We start from the raw sequence: 21,586 nt of genomic DNA, 5'->3' as shown, positions 1-21,586 counted from the left end.
AGGTATTAGACCAAAGGCAATATCAGCATGATAGCAGCATGAATCCTTCCCTTTGTTTCTCCCTTTCAATTCACAACCAGGAGAACACCCACAACTCAATGAAGGTTCCTCTACCCAACACACCGGGAAGCCAGAGAGTTCCCCACATTTGTACATCTAAAGGTGGGTAGACTGGAGGACATAAAGGAGGTAAAGTCTGGAGAACAACTGAGGCAGTGCCTGTAATCCTGGCCTCCAAGCCACCGCAGCTGAGCTTGCAGCCCCAGAGAACCCAACAGTAGCAGAGGAGGCAGGGCATGTGACTCCAGCCCAACCTCCCACAGGGGTGGTACCTGTGAATCCAAACCCAGAGGTGGTAGAGGCACCCACCATCCTGGTGCCCCAGGCAGTGATGCCAACAACAGCAGTGATACTGGCAGCAGCAAGGCAGCAGTGACCCCAGAGGCACAAGCATTGACAACAAAGGCACTTGGCAGTGTCTCTGGCAGAGGCCATGGAGGGTGGAAATTGCCAATTCTCAAATAGAGCTGGACACAGGCCAGGTAAGAGAAACCAAAAGCTAATGCTATACCATCACCTACTGAAAAACAAAATAAAGTCCTCTAATTACTAATCTGTTGAATTATTAGAATCAAGCCAAAAAAAAAAAAAGCTTCCCCTAAAGAAGAAAAGCATTCTCTATTTTAAATGCTCTGGCAGAGGAACAACACATAAATCACCACAAAAAACCATGGTGACATGGCATCACAAAAAGAAAATGACAAACCTCCAGAAACCAAAATTAAAGTCATGGAATATTTCAGTATAACTCAGATAGCTGTCATGAAGTAACTCAATGAGCTACAAGAAAAATCAGAAGGGAAGTTCAATGAGCCCAGCAATAAAATTCGTGAACAGAGGGAATACTTTACCACAGAGACTGAAACTCTGAAAAAGAACCACACAAAGTCTGGATCTGAAGAACTCAATAAATGATATGAAGAATGCATTATAAAGTATTATGTAGGTAATATGGAAGAGAGAGCTAGTGAGATCGAAGATAGAAATCTAGAAATAAAAGAGGTAGAAAAGTAGAGAGAACTAATTTTTTTTAAATGAAGGAATTCTACAAGAACTAGCTGACTTCTTTAGGAAGGGCAACATAAAGATAACTGGCATCCCAGAAGGAGAAGAGAGGGAGAAGGGAGCACAAAGTTCATTTAAATAAATAATAGCTGAGAACATCACAAACCCAGGGAAGGAACTGGATATATAAGTCCAAGAAGCTAAAAGGACAGTTAATTACCTCAACACAAAGAGACCTTCTCCAAGGCACACTGTATTAAAACTATCAAAAGTCAATGGCAAAGAAAGAATTTTAAAGACAGCCAGGGAAAACAGGATGGTAACCTACAAATGAACCCCCATTAAGCTATCAGCAGATTTATCACCAGAAATCCTACTGGCCAGGAGAAAATAGAATGACATACTCAAAATATTGAAAAATAAGAACTTCAGCCAAGAATGCTCTATCCAGAAAAGTTATATTTAAGATATGAAGAAGAAACAAAGGCTTTCCCAGGCAAACAAAAGCTGTGGGAGTTCATCAACACTAGACCTGCCTTACAAGAAATGTTGAAAGGAGCTCTTCTATTTGAAATGAAAAGGCAAAAGTACAGTACACAAACTGAGTAAGATGATAGATAAAATCAGAAAATTGCAGCTCTGATCAGAATAGGTTAAATACTTAATTATAGCATAAAGGAGAAAAAGCAGGAAACGTAACAATAGCTATGAGAATTTGGTAGCAAACTCACAACGTAAAATGGGATAATTTGCAACAACAAAAACATAAAAGGGGAAGAGGAAAAGGATGGAACCCATATGTGTAAATGAAGATACGATGCTATCAACAGAAAGACTATGTTATTTATGAGACATGTTATACAAAGCTCATGGTAACCACAAAACATAAATCTAGAGCAGAGACATGAAACATAAAAAAGAGGAAATAGAAAAACATCATAAAAAACCACCAAACTAAAATGGCAGATAGAAACACAAGGAATAAGAAACAATGGAGATATAGGGAAACCAGAAGGCAAAAGACAAAATGGCAATACAAAGCCCTCATCTATCAAAAATTACCCTAACTGTAAATGAACTGAATTCACCAATCACAAGATACAGAGTGGCTGGATGGATTAAAATACAAGACCCAACTATGTGCTACTTTCAGGAGACTTATCTCAGCCCTAGAGACAAACATCGGCTCAAAATGAAGAGATAGAAGATGATACTCCAAGAAAATGACAGCCAACAGAAAGTGGGTGTAGTTACACTCATATCAGAAAAAAATATCCTTCAAACCAAAAATGTAACATGAGACAAAGATGAACATTATATAAAGGGGACAATTCATCAAGAAGACATAACAGTTAACATATATGCATTTAATATAGGAACACCAATATATATAAATCAAGTATTAACAGACTTACAAGGAGAAATAGACAGCACACAAATTAAAAAAGGGGACTTTAATAATCCCACTGACATCAATGGACAGATCATCCAGACAGAAAGTCAACAAGGAAACAGCAGCCTTAGATAAAACATTAGACCAGATGAACTTAATAGATTGATATAGAGCATTTCATCCAAAAGCACCAGAATACACTTACTTCTCAAGTACACATGAAACATTTTCAAGGAAAGACCATATGTTGTGACGCAAAACTAGTCTCAATAAATTTAAAAAGATTGAAAGCATATCAAGCATCTTTTCCAACCACAAATGTATGAAACCAGAAATCAACTACAAGAAGGAAGCTGGAAAAAATCACAAATATATGGAAACTAACCAACATGCTACTGAACAACTGTCAGATCAATGATGAAATCAAAAGAGAAATTTAAAAAATACCTGAAGAGAAAAGAAAATATGACATACCAAAGTCAATGGAATGCAGCAAAAGCAGTACTAAGAGGGGAGTTTATAGCAATACAATTCCATCTCAAGAAACAAGAAAAATATCAAATAAACAATCTAAACTTACACCTTAAGGAACTAGAAAAAGAAGAAATGAAACCTATAGTAGAAAGGACACAATAATAATCAGAGTGAAAATAAATAAAATAGTGACTAAAAAGACAACAGAAGAGATCAATAAAACTAAGAGCTGATTGTTTGAAAAGATAAACAAAATTGACAGACCTTTAGCTAGACTTCCAAAAAAAAATGAAAGCTCAGAAAAATAAAATCAGAAACAAAAGAGGAGAAATTACAATGTATACCAGAGAAATACAACAAATTATAAGAGAACATTATGAACAGCTATTCACAAAAGTTGGACAACCAAAAGAAATGGATATATTTTTAGAATCATACATCTTTCCAAGACTGAATCATAAAGAAATAGAAAATCTGAACAGAATGATCACTAGTAAGGAGATTAAAACTGAAATCTAAAACTTCCCCAAAGGGAGTTTGGGAAAAACTCTGGACCTGCCAAAGAGGTAAGAGACGATTGTTTCGGGGTGCAAGAGGGGATTCAGAGCACTGCCTAAACGAGCTCCAGAGATGGGCACAAGCCACGGCTATCAGCATGGACACCAGAGACGGACATGAAACGTTAAGGCTGCTGCTGCAGCCACCAAGAATCCTGTGTGCAAGCACAGGTCAGTATCCACACCTCCCCTCCAGGGAGCCTGTGCAGCTGGCCACTGCCAGGGTCCCGTGATCCAGGGACAATGCCCCCGGGAGAACACATGGTGTGTCTTAGTCTGGTGCAATGTCACGCCAGCCTCTGCTGCCCCAGGCTCGCCCTGCATTCCATACCCCTCCCTCCCCCCAGCCTGAGTGAGTCAGAGCTCCCTAATCAGCTGCTACTGTAACCCCGTCCTGTCTGGGTGGGGAACAGATGCCCTCAGGAGACCTACACACAGAGGCAGGGCCAAATCCAAAGCTGAACCACAGGAGCTGTGCTAACAGAGAAGAGAAAGGGAAATCTCTCCCAGCAGCCTCAGGAGCAGTGGATTAAATCTCCACAATCAACTTGATGTACCCTGTATCTGTGGAATACCTGAATAGACAATGAATCATCCCAAAATTGAGGCGGTGGACTTTGTGAGCAACTGTAGACTTGGGGTTTGCTTTCTACATCTAATTTGTTTCTGGTTTTCTGTTTATCTTAGTTTCGTATTTAGAGCTTATTATCATTGGTAGATTTGTTTATTGATTTGATTGCTCTCTTCCTTTTTTATTTTATATATATATATATATATATATTTTCCTTTCCCTCTTTTTGTGAGGATGTATGTGTATGCTTCTTTGTGTGATTTTGTCTGTATAGCTTTGCTCTTGCCATTTGTCCTAGGGTTCTCACTGTCCGTTTTTTTGTTTGTTTGTTTGTTTTTAGTATAGTTTTTAGCGCTTGTGATCATTGGTGGATTTGTTTTTTGGTTTGGTTGCTCTCTTCTTTCTCTCTTTTCTTTTTATTACTTTTTTTATTTTTAATAATTTTTTTCTATTTTAATAACTATATTTAATTTTATTTGTTTATTTTTTCTTCCTTCCTTCCTTTCTTTCTTTCTCTCTCTTTCTTTCTTTCTTTCCCTTTTCTTCTGAGCCATGTGGCTGACAGGGTCTTGGTGCTCTGGCCAGGTGTCAGGCCTGAGCTTCTGAGGTGGGAGTTAAGTTCAGAACATTGGTCCACCAGAGACCCCCAGGCCCCACGTAATATTAAATGATGAATGCTCTTGCAGAGATCTCCATCTCAAAGCTAAGACCCATATCCCCTCAACGACCAGTAAGCTACAGAGCTGGACACCCTATGCCAAACAACTAGTAAGACAGGAACACAAACCCACCCATTAGCAGAGAGGCTGCCTAAAATCATAATAAGTTCACAGACATCCCCAAACACACCACCGGATATGGTCCTGCCCACCAGAAAGACAAGATCCAACCTCATCAACCAGAACACAGGCACCAGTCCCCTCCACCAGGAAGCCTACACAACACACTGAACCAACGTTACCCACTGGGAGCAGACATCAAAAACAACGGGTACTACAAACCTGCAGGCTGCGAAACGGAGACCACAAACACAGTAAGTTAAGCAAAATGAGAAGACAGAGAAATACACAACAGAGGAAGGAGCAAGGTAAACAACCACCAGACCAAAAAAATGAAGAGGAAATAGGCAGTCTACCTGAAAAAGAATTCAGAGTTGTGATAAGTAAAGATGATCTAAAATCTTGGAAACAGAATGGAGAAAATAAAAGAAACGTTTAGCAAGGACCTAGAAGAACTAAAGAGTAAACAAACAATGATGAACAAGAAAATAAATGAAATTAAAAATTCTCTAGAAGGAATCAATAGCAAAAGAACTGAGGCAGAAGAACAGATAAGTGACCTGGAAGATAAAATAGTGGAAATAACTACCACAGAGCAGAATAAAGAAAAAAGAATGAAAAGAATTAGGACAATCTCAGAGACATCTGGGACAACATTAAATGCCCCAATATTTGACTTATAGGGGTCCCAGAAGAAGAGAGAAAGAAAGGGACTGAGAAAATATTTGAAGAGATTATAGTTGAAAACTTCCATAATATGGGAAAGGAAATAGTCAATCAAGTTCAGGAAGCACAGGGAGTCCCATACAGGATAAATCCAAGGAGAAACACACCAAGACACATATTAATCAAACTAACAAAAATTAAATAGAAAGAAAAAATATTTAAGCAGCAAGGGAAAAACAATAAATAACATACAAGGGAATCCCCATAAGGTTAACAGCTGATCTTTCAGCAGAAACTCTGCAAGCCAGAAAGGAGTGGCAGGACATATTTAAAGTGATGAAAGGGAACAAACTACAAGCAAGATTCCTCTACCCAGGAAGGATCTCATTCAGATTCGATGGAGGAATTAAAATGTTTACAGACAAGTAAAAGGTAAGAGAATTCAGCACCACCAAACCAGCTTTACAACAAATGCTAAAAGAACTTTTCTAGGCAGGAAACACAAGAGAAGGAAAAGACTTACAATAACACACCCAAAACAATTAAGAAAATGGTAATAGGAACATACATATCGATAACTACCTTAAATATAAATGGATTAAATGCTCCAACCAAAAGACAGACTGGCTGAATGGATACAAAAACAAGACCCGTTTATATGCTGTCTACAAGAGACCCACTTCAGACCTAGGGACACATACAGACTGAAAGTGAGGGAATGGGGAAAGATATTCCATGCAAATGGAAATCAAAAGAAAGCTGGAGTACCAATTCTCATATCAGATAAAATAGACTTTAAAATAAAGACTATTACAAGAGACAAAGAAGGACACTACATAATGATCAAGGGATCCATCCAAGAAGAAGATATAACAATTGTAAATATTTATGCACCCAACATAGGAGCACCTCAATACACAAGGCAAATGCTAACAGCCATAAAAGGGGAAATTGACAGTAATGCAATCATAGTAAGGGACTTTAACACCCCAGTTTCACTAATGGACTGATCATCCAAAATGAAAATAAATAAGGAAACACAAGCTTTGAATGATACATTAAACAAGATGGACTTAATTGATATTTATAGGACATTCCATCTAAAAACAACAGAATACACTTTCTTCTCAAGTGCTCATGGAACATCCTCCAAGATAGATCATATCTTGGGTCACAAATCAAGCCTTGGTAAATTTAAGAAAATTGAAATCATATCAATTATCTTTTCTGATCACAATGCTATGAGACTAGATATCAATTACAGGAAAAATTCTGTAAAAAATACAAACACATGGAGGCTAAACAATATACTACTAAATAACCAAGAGATCACTGAAGAAATCAAAGAGGAAATCAAAAAATACCTAGAAACAAATGACAATGAAAACACGATGACCCAAAACCTATGGGATGCAGCAAAAGTAGTTCTAAGAGGGAAGTTTATAGCAATAGAATCCTACCTCAAGAAACAAGAAACACCTCAAATAAACAACCTAAATTTACACCTAATGCAATTAGAGAAAGAAGAACAGATAACACCCAAAGTTAGCAGAAGGAAAGAAATCATAAAGATCAGATCAGAAATACATGAAAAAGAAATTAAGGCAACGAAAACAAAGATCAATAAAACCAAAAGCTGGTCCTTTGAGAAGATAAAATTGATAAACCATTAGCCAGACTCATCAAGAAAAAAAAGGGAGAAGACTCAAATCAATAGAATTAGAAATGAAAAAGGAGAAGTAACAAATGACACAGCAGAAATACAAAGAATCATGAGAGATTAATACAAGCAACTATATGCCAATAAATTGGACAGCCTGGAAGAAATGGACAACCTCTAGAAAAGCACAACCTTCCGAGACTCAACCAGGAAGAAATAGACAATATAAACAGACCAATCACAAGCACTGAAATTGAGGCTGTGATTTAAAATCTTCCAACAAACAAAAGCCCAGGACCAGATGGCTTAACAGGCAAATTCTATCAAACATTTAGAGAAGAGCTAATGCCTATCCTTCTCAAACTCTTCCAAAATATAGCAGAGGGAGGAACACTCCCAAACTCATTCTATGAGGCCACCATCACCCTGATACCAAAACCAGACAAACATGCCACAAAAAAAGAAAACTACGGCAATATCACTGATGAACATAGATGCAAAAATCCTCAGCAAAATAGTAGCTAACAGAATCATAACTACAATGAGGTGTCACCTCACACCAGTCAGAATGGCCATCATCAAAAAATCTACTAACAATAAATGCTGGAGGGGGCGTGGGGAAAAGGGAACCCTCTTGCACTTTTGGTGGGAATGTAAATTGATACAGCCACTATGGAGAACAGTATGGAGGGTCCTTAAAACACTAAAAATAGAACTACCATATGACCCAGCAATCCGACTCCTGGGCATATACCCTGAGAAAGCCATAATTCAAAAAGAGTCATGTACCACAAAGTTCATTGCAGCTCTATTTACAATAGCCAGGACATGGAAGCAGCCTAAGTGTCCATCGACAGATGAATGGATAAAGAAGATGTGGCACATATATACAATGGAATATTACTCAGCCATTAAAGGAAACGAAATTAATTTCTTTGTAGTGAGGTGGATGGACCTAGAGACTGTCATACAGAGTGAAGTAAGTCAGAAAGAGAAAAACAAATACCATATGCTAACACATATATATGGAATCTTAAAAAAAAAAAAAAAGTTCTGAAAACCTAGTGGCAGGACAGAAGAAAGACACAGACTTAGAGAATGGACGTGAGAACACGGGAGGGGAAGGGTAAGCTGGGATGAAGTGAGAGAGTGGCATGGACATATATACACTACTAAATGTAAAATAGATAGCTAGTGGGAAGCAGCTGCATAGCACAGGGAGATCAGCTCGGTGCTTTGTGACCACCTAGAGGTTGGGATAGGGAGGGTGTGAGGGAGACGCAAGAGGGAGGAGATATGGGGATGTATGTAAACGTATAGCTAATTCACTTTGTTATACAGCAGAAACTGACACACCATTGTAAAGCAATTATACTCTAATAAAGATGTTAAAAAAAAACAGAAATAAAAATGTAATAAAATAAAACCTCCCCCAAAACAAAAGTCCAGGACCCAACAGCTTCACAGGTGAATTCTACCAAACATTCAAAGATTGAATACCTATCCTTCTTAAATTCTTCCAAAAAAATTGAAGAGGAGGGAATGCTTCCCCCCTCATTTTATGAGGCCAAAATTACCCTGATACCAAAACCAGACAGAGACACCTTGAAAATTACAGGTCAATATCTCTGATGAACACAGATGCAAAAATTCTCAACAAAATGTTAGCAAACCAAATACAACCATACATTAAAAGGCTCATACACCATGATCAAATAGGATTTATTCCAAGATGCAGGCATGGTTCAACATCCACAAATTAATCAACATGATGCACCACATTAAAAAAATGAAGGATAAAAAAACCATATGATCATCTCAATAGATGCGGAAAAAGCATTTGACAAGATTGAATACCCATTTATGATTCAAAACAATAACTCTCAACAGAATTGGTATAGAAGGAATGTACCTCAACATAATAAAGGCCACATATAAAGTCACAGCTACCATCAAAATCAAGGGTGAAAAAATGAAAGCTATTCCTCTAAGATCAGGGCTAAGACAAGGATGTCCACGTTTACCACTCTTATTCAACGTAGTATTGGAAATCCTAGCCAGAACAATCAGTCAAGAAAAATAAATAAAAGACATCCAAATTGAAAAGGGGGAAGTATAATTGTGACTATTTGCAGGTGACATGATTTTATATATGAAATACCTAAAGAATCCACCAGAAAACTATTAGAAATAATAGACAAATACAGTAAAGTTGCAGGATACAAAATCAATATGCAAAATAGTGTTTCTATACACTAACAGTGAGCTAGAAGAAAGAGAAATTAAGAAAACAATTCCATTTACAGCTGCATCAAAACAGTAAAATACCTATAAATTGTATTAACTAAGGAGGTGAAAACCCTGTACACTGAAAACTATATAAGATATTGTTCAAAGAAATTGAAGAAGAAACAAAGAAATGCAAAGATATTCTATGCTCATGGACTTGAAGAATTAACATTGTTAAAATGTCTGTATTACCTAAAGCAATGTACAGATTCAACACAATCCCTAATGAAATCCCAGTGACATTTTTCACAGAAAAACAACAAATACATTAAAATTTATAGGGAATCACAGAAGACCCCAAATAGCCAAAGCAATTCTGAGAAAAATGAACAAAGCTGGAGGTATCATACTTGGTGATTTCAAGATGCACTACAAAGCTATAATAATCAAAACATCTTGGTACAGGCAAAAAATAGACACACAGATCAATGGAACAGAATTGAGGGCCCAGAATTAAACTCACACTTTTATGGACAATTAATTTAAAACATAGGAGCAAAGAACATACAATGGAGAAATAGTCTCTTCAATAAATGTTGCCGGAAAAACTGGACAGGCACATGCAAAAGAATGACACTAGACCACTATTTTACACCATACACAAAAAAATCCACTCAAAACAGAGTAAAGACTTGAATGTAAGATGTGAATCCATAAAACCCCTAGTGGAAAACATAGGTCATATGCTCTTTGATATCAGTCTTAACATCTTTCCAGATAGGTCTCCTCAGGCAAGGGAAACCAAAGGAAATAAAACAAATGGGACTATATCAAATTAAAAAGCTTCTGTACAGCAGAGACCATCAACAAAAAGAAAAGACAACCTACAGAATGGGAGAAGATACTACACATCATATAGTTGATAAGGGAGCAATACCCAAAATGTATAAAAACCTCATACAAATCCATAACAACAACAACAGAAAACAACCTGATTTAAAAATGGGCAGAGGAGCTGAATAGAGATTCTTTTCAAAGAAGACATACAGATGGCAACAGGCACATGAAAAGATGTTCGATATCACTAATTACTAGGGAAATGAAAATCAAAACCACAATGAGACATCACCTCATGCCTGTTAGAATGGCTGTTATAAAAACGGCAAGGAATTACAAGTATTGGAGAGGATGTGGAGAAAAGGGAATCCTCATACACTGTTGGTGGGAATGTAAATTAGTACAGCCTGTATGGAAAATAGTAAGGAGATCCCTTTAAACATTAAAAATAGAACAACCCTATGATCCAGATATTCTACTTCTGGGTATTTATTTGAAAAATATGAAAACACTAATTCGAAAAGATATATGCATCCCTATGTTCACTGCGGCATTATTTACAATAGCAAAGATATGGAAACAATCTAAGTGCCCATTGACAGATGAATGGATATAAACGATGGAATACTACTCATCCATAAAAAAGATGAAATGTTGCCATTTGCTACAACATGGATGGACACTGAGAGTATTCCACTAAATGAAATAAATCAGATGGGGATAGACAAATACTGTATGATTTCACTCATATGTAGAATATAAAAACAAACAAAACAAACAAACAAACCAAACCAAATAAAAACAAACATATAGGTACAGAGAGCAGAGTAGTGATTACCAGAAAAGAAGGGGTGTGGGAGAAGGACAAAATGGGTAAAGGGAGTCAACTATAAGGTGACAGATGGAAACTAAACATTTGGTGGTGAACCACTGTAGTGTATACAGAAGTCAAAATATAATGTTGTACACATGAAACTTATATAATGTTATAAACCAATGTTATGTCAATTAAAAAAGGGTATTAGACATAAATACATATATTTGGCCTTTTATACACATCCTAGACTTAATTATTTATATCAAAATCTTCCAAATCATTTTAAAGTAATTCCTTACTGTTTTTCATATTTCAAGAGCAACACATACTTATTGTAGAAAACTTAAAAATTAGAAAAAAGTATAAAGAATAATCCATAATCTCATGATAGAGAAGAAAACACTTAATATATGAACTTACTTACAGCTCATTATTTTCTACAGGCAGTAGATTTTAGATTTACAAAGCCATTGCATTTTATTACTGAAATTATTATTGGGGTAATGAGGTAACCTGTTTTAAAATAAACATTTTGCTGCAAATATTTTTCCATGATATTACAAATATCTTGAAAACACCAATTTAATAGTATAATAATCCTTTATAAATGTGCATAACTTATTTAAACACTCTCCTCTTTTATACATTGAGGTTTTTGTCAATTTTCCCCTATTTTAATTAACTATATAATGAAAATTCTTGTAAAATTTTTACTTTTATCAAATTACCTCCCACATATTTTAGAGAGAGAAAAACTCGCTTAAAGAGTATGAACCCACTTAGCCTCTTAAAACATACTACTTTATTATTTTTTAAGAAAATGTTGACAGATTCTGACATGTAACAGCAGAAAACATTCTTTCCCTTTTATTCTACTTTCTAGTTTAACAGATGAAGGATGATACCTTATTGACTGATTTGCATTTTCCTTTTTATAAAGAGATTTATCATTTTCTCAACTGAGTATGATATTTACATTTCTTCTGTGGCTGTGCAGTTTTTTTCTTTGGAAGTTTTATCTTTTTTAATACTGAGAACAACAAAAAAGACAAATTATAAATTATATTTTAAAGACATTTGATACAGAAAGTAGGTCAGGGGTTCCTGGGGTGGGAGACAGGAAGGAGAGAGAGGGAGGAATTACAAAAAAAGCATGAGGATTATATAGTGATATATTCACTATCTTGATTGTGGTGACAGTTTCATGGGTCTATCCATTATGTCAAAATTTAACAAATTTTACTCTTTAAATAAATTCAGTTTATTGTGTGTCAAAAAAATGAATAAATAAAGACATTAGAGATCTGTGGAAGCTAAGAAGACTAGATGAAATAAAATTCCACAGAGGAGATAAACATTCAGAAGTGAGTTGATGGATAAGCAGCTGCATTTTAGAATGAACGCATTTGCCAATTTGGGGCATAGGCTTAGGATCAGACAGTGGACTGTTGCTAGAGAAAGAAAAACTTGCAGAGCTTTTAACTGGTATGAGGGTCTGGAATGACAAAATGTGACCATTTTGAGGACTGATTATATAATCCTGGTTTCCTCTACACAGCCCTGGCTGAATTGCCAGGCTGAGTGCCATGGGTAAGGACTTAGGAGGAAAGCTCTGAAAAGGAAAGTGAAATCTCCCTTAGATTTTCACTGCTTAGGAGTTTAGGGCCTACCCCTGTCAGATATAAATTGGATCTAAGCAGAAGCAAAATAGGCCAGAGATGAAGGTACTGAAATGAGTGATGAATTCACACTAGAACGTACAGCAAATACTATGTAGGAGCTCTGATTGCAAATACTACGTAGAAGCTCTGATTTAGGGCTCAGATGGAGGTTCAAGTCCAGTGGCAGAAGGTAGCTGCTGTAGGATAGAGAAACCAACAAACATTTTGACTTGGGTGTGTGCTAGTATGATAAGGTCAGAGGATGGAGGACCCCTCAAAACCAAGGAGGAAATTTCTCTCAAGACCCTTACCAAATTGTGAAGCATTATTCGGCAGATGCTAAAGAGAAAACCTTAGAAAAGTTATCTTCGGAAGAATTAAATCCTCATAGTCTTTCAGTATAGCCAAAATCCCATGAGATGCTCAATTAAAAGTCTTGAAGGACTACAGAGTTATGGTGTAATGTGGTTAACCAAAAGTAGCTAAATTTTCTGAAAATTTTACCCTACTCTGAATGAGCTTAATCCTAGATTGGATGAAGGTGACCATCCCCAAACCTAACTAAGAAAAAGGAGAATCCTCTCTGGTAATGAATATATCACCAGTTGCAGCCTCTACACTTCTTTTATATACAGTGCCTGCCAAATTATTAAAAACTAAGATACAAGAGAAAACAAGCTCAGGGCTCCCACTGATTCTGAATTATGGTGAGTTGTATAATTATTTCATTATTATATTACAATGTAATAATAATAGAAATCAAGTGCACTATAAATGTAATGCGCTTGAATCATCCCAAAACCTTCCACCTCCCCCCGCACCCCGTCAGTCCATGGAAAAATTGTCTTCCACGAAACCAGTCCCTTGTGTCAAAAAGTTTGGGGACTGCTGAAGTAGAGGACTGCAGGGCTGAGTGTGTGTGCACTAATTAAGGAAGCTGGTTTGGAAGGTGGTCTGATAAGCTGACCCTGGAGTAGACCTGAAGGAGTGAGAAGTGAGCCATGTGGATATCTAAGGGAAGAGTGTTTCAGGCAGAGGGAACCACCAAGTACAAAGGTCCCAAGGTAGGAGCATGCTGCTTTTGTCAAAGGAATATCAGAGATATTGTGGCTGGAAAGAATGAGGTGGGTGGGGGGTAGTGGTGGGATATGAAATGAAAGAAGCATAGGGGAGGTAGGTTTATTCAGGGCTTCCTAGGTGATGGTTAGCTCTTTGAATTTTACTCTAAGATGGGAAGCCAGTGAATGTGTTGAACAGAGAGGTAATATGATCTAAAGTTTTTACAGAGATCACTCTGCTGGGGGGCAAGGGGAAAGCATGAGACCATTCACTAATGCAGGAGAGAGATGAGGGTGGCTTGCCTAGGATGGTAGTGGTACAGATGATGAGGGATGGTCAGGTTCTGTATATATTTTAAAATACATTCAAAAGAAGTTGTTTATGGATGAATTTGAGTGTGAGAGACAGAGGGAGAAATGTCAAAGATAACATCAAGATTTTGTTATTTTTTAAACACCATAGAAAATCACCAGTGACTGCTAAAGTGTCAGCTCTTATAAGTAACCCTGAGTTAGTCATTTTACCCCTCTGCCCTAGTTTCTTCATTAGCAAATGTTTTTTGATTGGTCCAGAGGCAGCATCCCTTCCATCCAACACCCCTTCCCTCCAGCATCTTTTCATGCCAACAAATTTAATTTGAGGGTGGTGTTTCCTTTTCTCATTTCTAAGAGTTTCTCTTCCTCTTCATGCATCATTCTATTTCCCTCAGGTTTTCTTCCTCCTCACTTCCCTTTTCCCATTCAACCTGCCTCTTCCTGAGTCATGGAGAACTGAGGATACATCGTCACAATTTGGAAGAGAAGCATTCCTCTTCCTGTGGATTATGCTGGCCATGCATTCTCAATCTATCAAAGGCAAAATTTTTAGCATCTACAGTGGATCAGGTATCCTGGCAAGATAGCCCATGTCCTCAGGAATCAGTTGCTTCTCCTCGCATTAATATCTTGATTCATTCAGATCCCTTCAAAAGAAAGTAAGGGAAACAAAGTATTGCAGAGATGAACCTTAAATCTGATAAGTTTGGGTCTAAAAAGCTTCATTTTCCAGTTTTGTCACTTGCCTCCCTCAAGCCTATTCCCAGCACTCCTAAAGTGTAAACACTTGACTGATTTGAAAGCTAGACAAATAGAAATTCTACTGGACAACTAGAAATTCTTCATATCTCCTTAGCACTGAATGGCTTATACAGCATTCTCATATCCTTTGGACAGTGCTATGAGAAGGAAGGGCAGGACAGAAATTATTTCCCCATTTTACTGGTGAGAAAATTGAAATTCAAATAACTATTATTGCCCAAGGAAACAACTGCTAAATGCAGGATCTACACTAAAATCACTAGAATGTGGGTCTTCTGATTTCTAAACATAATGCTATTTCATAATAATAGCTTCTATTTATTGAGCTCTGTATACCTAGTGTTCTGTGAATAGTTTTTATAAATTAGCTTATTCGATGTTTACAGATGCCTATGAAATGCATGTATTGCCCTGTTTTACAATGAGGAAATTAATACTCAGAAAGTTTAAATAAGTCAATTATACCTCAATAAAGCTGAAATTAAAAAAAAAAACTAAGATAATTTTATGGTCTGCAAATTCTATATCAACAAAGTTTTAAAAACACAAACATATGAAGAGTTATGGCTATCTGATCAATAACCTAGAGAATAAAATAGACAATAGAAAAAGATAAGGAGCTTACAATGATTATGATTAATACATTAAATGAAATTAGTAATTCAATGGATGATTTTAATAGCAGACTGTTTATAGCATGACACAGCACTGGTGAAGTAGAAGACACATCAATAAAAATGGCCATGCTGAGGCACAGCAAGCAAAAAGAAGAACAGAAAGGAGCATAAGTGACTTAGACCATTGACCATTTGGCCTAACACATAGGTAATTATAGCTCCCTAAAAGCCCCATTCCCAGAGAGTTGTAACTATCTGACATGCCCGGCTGCTCCCTGAAAAAACCCTCTTCTCAGAGTTAGTCTTTATTTAACCTGACTTAGAGCTCACTGAAGGCAAACAGCGCTATCCCTGGGATATTTGCCAAAAACAATCCGCAGCAATTGTTCAACACTGCAGCTGACTAAAGTATCAATACCATTTGGGGGCAAACAGGAGGCTGAAAGGAAAATCTAGGGAATAAGATGTTCACAGAAGCTTTAAATATTTGTCACATATTTCTGGTTATCTAGAAAGACATGTGCACATGCAGGGCTCTGAACATGCCCAGGAAATGACTCAGAAGGTCCTAATCTCTCACTTTTGGTTTATCTTGAGGCTCTGTGGAAACATGAAGTGGAAGCTGAAGCAGAGTTGTAAACTACTAGAGCAATGAAGGTTCATCCTAACATGTGTACCCATAGCCCTTCAGCAGAGGCTGAAAGACCTATTGGTTCAAACTAACTAAATTCAGCAACATACAAAAAGGATTATATAGCATGATCAATTGGGTTTATTTCAGGAATGTAAGGTTACTTTAACATCTGAAAATCAATTAATGTAATACATCACATTAATTAAAAAAGACAAATAACATGATCATCTCAAAAGATCCTTATTTGAAGCACTTGACAAAAATCTACTATCTTTTCATGAAAAAAGAAGTATACAAACTAGAAATACAAGAGAACTTCTTTAACCCACTAAGTCTACCTAGGAAAAACCCCAGCTATCATCATATTTAATGCTATAAGACTAAATGTTTTCCTCCTGGATCAGGAACAAGAAAAGGGTACCTGTTCTCATCACTCTCATTCATCATAGTGCTGGGAGTTCTAGCCAAAATAGGTAATTGAAATCAAGAAAAGGCACTCAGATTAGAAAGGAAGAAGTAAAACTATCTGTATTCAGAGATAATATGATTTTGAAATTGTATTGATATTAACATGTTGGGCTATAAAGAAACCTGTAATAAATTTCAAATAATTGAAATCACTGAGAGTAAATATGTCCCTAATCACAAGGGGATTTAATAACTAGTATTTAATAATTTTAAGATAACTAGAAAAATCCCCAAAGTCTGCAATTTGAATAAGAGAGTTCTACATAACAAGTCAATGAAAGATGAAATCAAAATAAATGTTGGGAAGTAATTTGAACTAAATTATAATTAAGATATGACATATCAAGACTTGTATGAAAGAGATAATGCAGTGCTTAGAGAGAAATGTATAGCCTTAAATGCATATATTAAAGAAAGGCCAAAAAAATCAGTGATTAAACTTTTATCAAAGGAAGCTAAAATGAAAAGAGACAAAATTTAAAGAAAGTAAAAAGATGAATATAATAAATATAAAATAAAAATCAATGCAATTATAAATAAGGACACAAAAACTAAAAGCTCCTTCTCTGAAAAGATTTTTTAAATTAATTAATTCCTAGCAAAACTGATAGAAAAAAAGAGAAAACAAAAATATCAATACAAAAATACAAAAAGGGATATCACTACAGGTTTCACAAACATTAAAGAAATAATTTTAAAATATTGCAAATAATTTTATACAAAAATTGATAATTTGATTTTGATAGAAAAATTCCTTAAACAAAATATAACTTCCTGAAGTTAATAGAAGCAGAAATAGAAAATATGAGTATTCTGTTATTTACTAAATGATCTGAAAATGTTATTTGAAACTTCTCACAAAGAAAACATAATACCCGTGAGTTTCATCAGTAATCTCTTCCAAGCATTTAAGGAAGAATAGAAGTATTCAACAAATTGTTTAAGAGAGACAAAAAATAATTAACCCTTTCCAACTCATTTTATGAGGAGGAATAATATTTATATCAATATGTAAGAGAGAATTAGAAGGGCAGCTAGTGAAAGACCAGTTTCTGTCACAGATATAGATATAAAACTCATTAAATAGATATTAGCAAATTGGATCTAGTGAATATATAATCACCAGTGGAGTTTATTACAAAAACAGAGGGTGGATAGAATCAGTGTATTTCATCTGATTAACAGATTAAAAATGGAGAAAATCTTATTATGTTCCCTGAACGATGCACAAAAACGCACCAGATAAAATGTCTCCATTTATTTATTATTTTTAAAGTAGCAAACTAAATGCAAAGATGTAATTTCAGTTCTCTGAGGCATCTTTTCCTCTGGGTAAAATGCAGTTACACAAAATAGCAAACACAGAAGTGCAAGCAAATTTCAAACCTCTACTTGTGTCATGACTGTTAGTAATTTATTGACCAAAACTTTCTCAAGTATCTTGTCCAGAAATTATTTTACTGTGCTTTTCTAACAGCTAAGTGTTCTTCCAGGTAGCTTCAGAACTGGCAGGGACAAAAGAAAATAAACACACACACACACACACACACACACACACACACACACACACACACACACACACACACAGCAACAATTAGCAGGTCTCCTGGTCTTCTACTGCTACCTTTACTTTTACATATTAAACCTTGACCTAAGATCTCTTTAAAGAATACGCTCAAAAGTAAAAATAATCTGAAAACATTGTTAATCTATTCTAGCAATACCTATGGAATATTTCTTCCATATGTCGGATCATGAAGTGTCAGGGATGTCTCTTGGTATTCTGATACGAATACTATTTATTACAGTTTTATAATATTTTCAGTATGAAGTAGATTTAATTTCTCCCTTAAAAGTTTTTTATATATTCTTGGCTATTTTCACAAGAAACTTCAGAAACCTTTATTATTTTTAAGTCATTTTGAAATAAGTAAATATTTTAAATGACTAAAAAATAATTTAAAATCTTTGCCATTTTTAGTGTACTAAAAATTTAGTTCTTTAAGCCAAGGTTTCTGTTTTCCAAATGGAGAAAACTGAGGTTCAGAGAATTATGTAACTAAACTGGTAAGTAACAGAATTGATACTAGAATCCACATCGGATTCTAATGTCAGAGCTAAAGCTTCAACATTGATTCACACTTTGTAATGATTGAGCCAAACATTATTTATTAATGAATCTTAGATTTAAAAATACCAGTAACATTACCAAAAGTAATCTTACTACGCTGACTTTAATTCTAAACATTTCCTCTTTGCCTTAGAGAAAAGATATCGGTAGCTTCTATTAGATTACTGGTCCAAATAGGAAAAAAATATATATTTTTACAATTACCTGCTTAATTCATAATAAGATTCTCTAGGTAAAAAATATATCATAAAGTATTCACATCCTAGTGATGGGGATTGTATAATTTTATTGATTTTGTTAATTTTGCTAAATATGAGATGCCCAAAATGGGAACCATATCTTTTTTTTTTTTTTTTAATTTATTTTTTTAAACATCTTTATTGAAGTATAATTGCCTTACAATGGTGTGTTAGCTTCTGCTTTATAACAAAGTGAATCAGTTATACACATACAATATGTTCCCATATCTCTTCCCTCTTGCATCTCCCTCCCTCCCACCCTCCCCATCCCACCCCTCTAGGTGGTCACAAAGCACCGAGCTGATCTCCCTGTGCTATGTGGCTGCTTCCCACTAGCTATCTATTTTACATTTGGTAGTGTATATATGTCCATGACACTCTCTTACCCTGTCACATCTCACCCCACCCCCTCCCCATATCCTCAAGTCCATTCTCTAGTAGGTCTGTGTCTTTATTCCCGTCTTGCCACTAGGTCCTTCATGGCTTTTTTTTCTTTAGATTCCGTATATATGTGTTAGCATACTGTATTTGTTTTTCTCTTTCTGACTTACTTCACTCTGTATGACAGACTCTAACTCCATCCACCTCATTACAAATACCTCCATTTCATTTCTTTTTATGGCTGAGTAATATTCCATTGTATATATGTGCCACATCTTCTTTATCCATTCATCTGTCGATGGACATTTAGGTTGCTTCCATGTCCTGGCTATTGTAAATAGAGCTGCAATGAACATTTTGGTACATGACTCTTTTTGACCTATGGTTTTCTCAGGGTATATGCCCAGTAGTGGGATTGCTGGGTCGTATGGTAGTTCTATTTGTAGGAACCATATCTTTATATGTTGGCATTGAGTGAATTGAAAATGTTTGATCCCTGATGAAATATTCATATTTTGTTCAGTTTAGTGGGAATCAATAATGATTTATCATCGTTAGTCCACTGGAGACAATATCCAAGTGTCAAACTACAAAGCTTATCAGCTTCATCCATGTTTAAATTTCCTTTAAAACAGAGGTGTAAGGATGCTTATTGTAAATGGAAACAAGATTGGATTGCAGCCTGGTTCCCAGGATGACTGGATACTTTCTGGTTGAAGCAGTATTAAATAAGATGATTAACAAGTGACTGTATTTTTTTTTTCTTTTGCAAAGTTAATGGATCAGCTTTCAGAGTGAGTGCCAGAAGGTATACATACAGCTACTCAGTCAGTTGGAAAAATGAGTAATGGAAACCTTATGGAAAATTACCTGTTTTGAAAATGTCCAGATTAGCATACAGAATCAGCTGCAATTTCTGGTTATATAGCAGCAGAGAGATATACCAAAAGCAATTCTTCAACCCTAAGTTGAAAGGTTGGTGAGGGGGAGAGGAAAATATGCCTTTGAGACTTCTGAATGTTACTTGCCCTTCCCTGAAAATCCATCAAGGTGATGAGTGATCCATACCTGCTAAAGGGCATTGCTGCCTCAGTGAAGCACTTAAAGATATGAGCTTTCTTTGAATACAAGGAAATGAAAAGGTCAAGCTGATCTCATCAGGAACCATTGAATTCTTAAGTTTCTTTGACAAGTGTGTGTGGTAGATAAATGAGTAATACAGAAAATAGATGATGGCAAAGAGAGGTTGAATCATTTTTATGAAGTCTTTGTATATCATATAGGAAAACAAGTTTGGATCACTTCTCTTGAGACCATCTCAATGCTGTACAAAACCATTGCTTCTTAGTTCTCAACTATACAGCTTTGACCTAAAATTGTGAAATAAATACTTTCCATCTGCCTTGATTATCTTTCACTACTTTGTCTTGGTCCAATAACTTAATACTCTTTCCCCATATCTACTTTTAAAATATATTCTCAGCCACTTTGCTATTAGCATTTATAATTAACAACAGCTTTAAAATATATAGTAAGATTTATTTATACCACGACACTCCATGCCCCATAATTAATCCAATATTAGAATGCCCAGTGTTATCAATAATTCTCACTCTACTATATAAATTGCTAAATCTTCTCTGAAAGAAAAAGACTCAAACTCTGACATTATTATGTAATATTCAAATGTTTAGCAATTGAATGTTTGGCTATTATTTTATCAAAAAGTGTTTCAGTATTATGTCATGGATTTTTATTTTATACTTTGTAGTATAATCCAATAGTACATTGGCCATCCAGTTAATTTTTTAATTTCAGTTATTATAATTTTAAGAGCAAGAATTCCCACTTGGTTCTCTTTTATCGTTTGCAATTGTTCTTTTCAGATTGTCTACTATCTTATTAAGACCATATATTTTTAAATATATTTTATAATTACTTGAATATTTTATAATAGACACAATTTGATAAATCCAAGATTTTTGCCATCACTGGGTTGGCTTCTATTGACTATCTTTTTAATTTTTTTTTAGTATGAAACACATTTTTATGTTTCTTTAAGTAACTGGTAATTTTTTAAAGTTTTATATTGGATATTGTGGCTTATACATTGTGAAGGTGCTAGGTTCTGTTGCCTTCCTCTAAAGCATTGACTTTTACTGTAGTAGTCAGTTCAATCACTTGCTGATCACCTTGAACTTGGATAGGTTTGATTTTATGTCTTTTACGCCTGGGGAAAGCCCAGTGTGTTTTCCAAACCTCTTTAAATTAG

At 35.6% G+C, this 21,586-nt stretch overlaps 1 protein-coding gene and 2 long non-coding RNA genes across 15 annotated transcripts in view; 2 read left to right on the top strand and 1 right to left on the bottom strand.

Moving 5' to 3' along the window:
* The window catches only part of LOC309666443, a 367,092-nt gene that overhangs the window by 130,488 nt on the left and 215,018 nt on the right, over positions 1-21,586 (top strand). The gene's annotated exons all lie outside the window — the stretch shown is intronic.
* The window catches only part of LOC309666439, a 242,609-nt gene that overhangs the window by 10,358 nt on the left and 210,665 nt on the right, over positions 1-21,586 (bottom strand). The window lies entirely within an intron of this gene.
* LOC309666438 (uncharacterized protein) overlaps positions 1-21,586 on the top strand; it is a 312,121-nt gene that overhangs the window by 236,755 nt on the left and 53,780 nt on the right. Inside the window, exon 5 of one of the 12 annotated variants that reach the window (XM_082473902.1) lies at positions 81-17,017. The exons of the other annotated variants lie outside the window; for them this stretch is intronic. Coding sequence (XP_082330028.1) covers positions 81-160 — 80 coding nt within the window. The 3' untranslated portion in view covers positions 161-17,017. Of the gene's footprint in view, positions 1-80; positions 17,018-21,586 lie in introns of those variants that run through there. 12 annotated transcript variants of the gene reach the window in all.

This window comes from Balaenoptera physalus, assembly GCF_965194825.1.
Source record: "Balaenoptera physalus genome assembly, chromosome: 8".
Lineage (NCBI taxonomy): Eukaryota > Metazoa > Chordata > Mammalia > Artiodactyla > Balaenopteridae > Balaenoptera > Balaenoptera physalus.
Note: the sequence above shows the minus strand (reverse complement) of the source record. Positions and strands in the feature narration are given on the sequence as shown.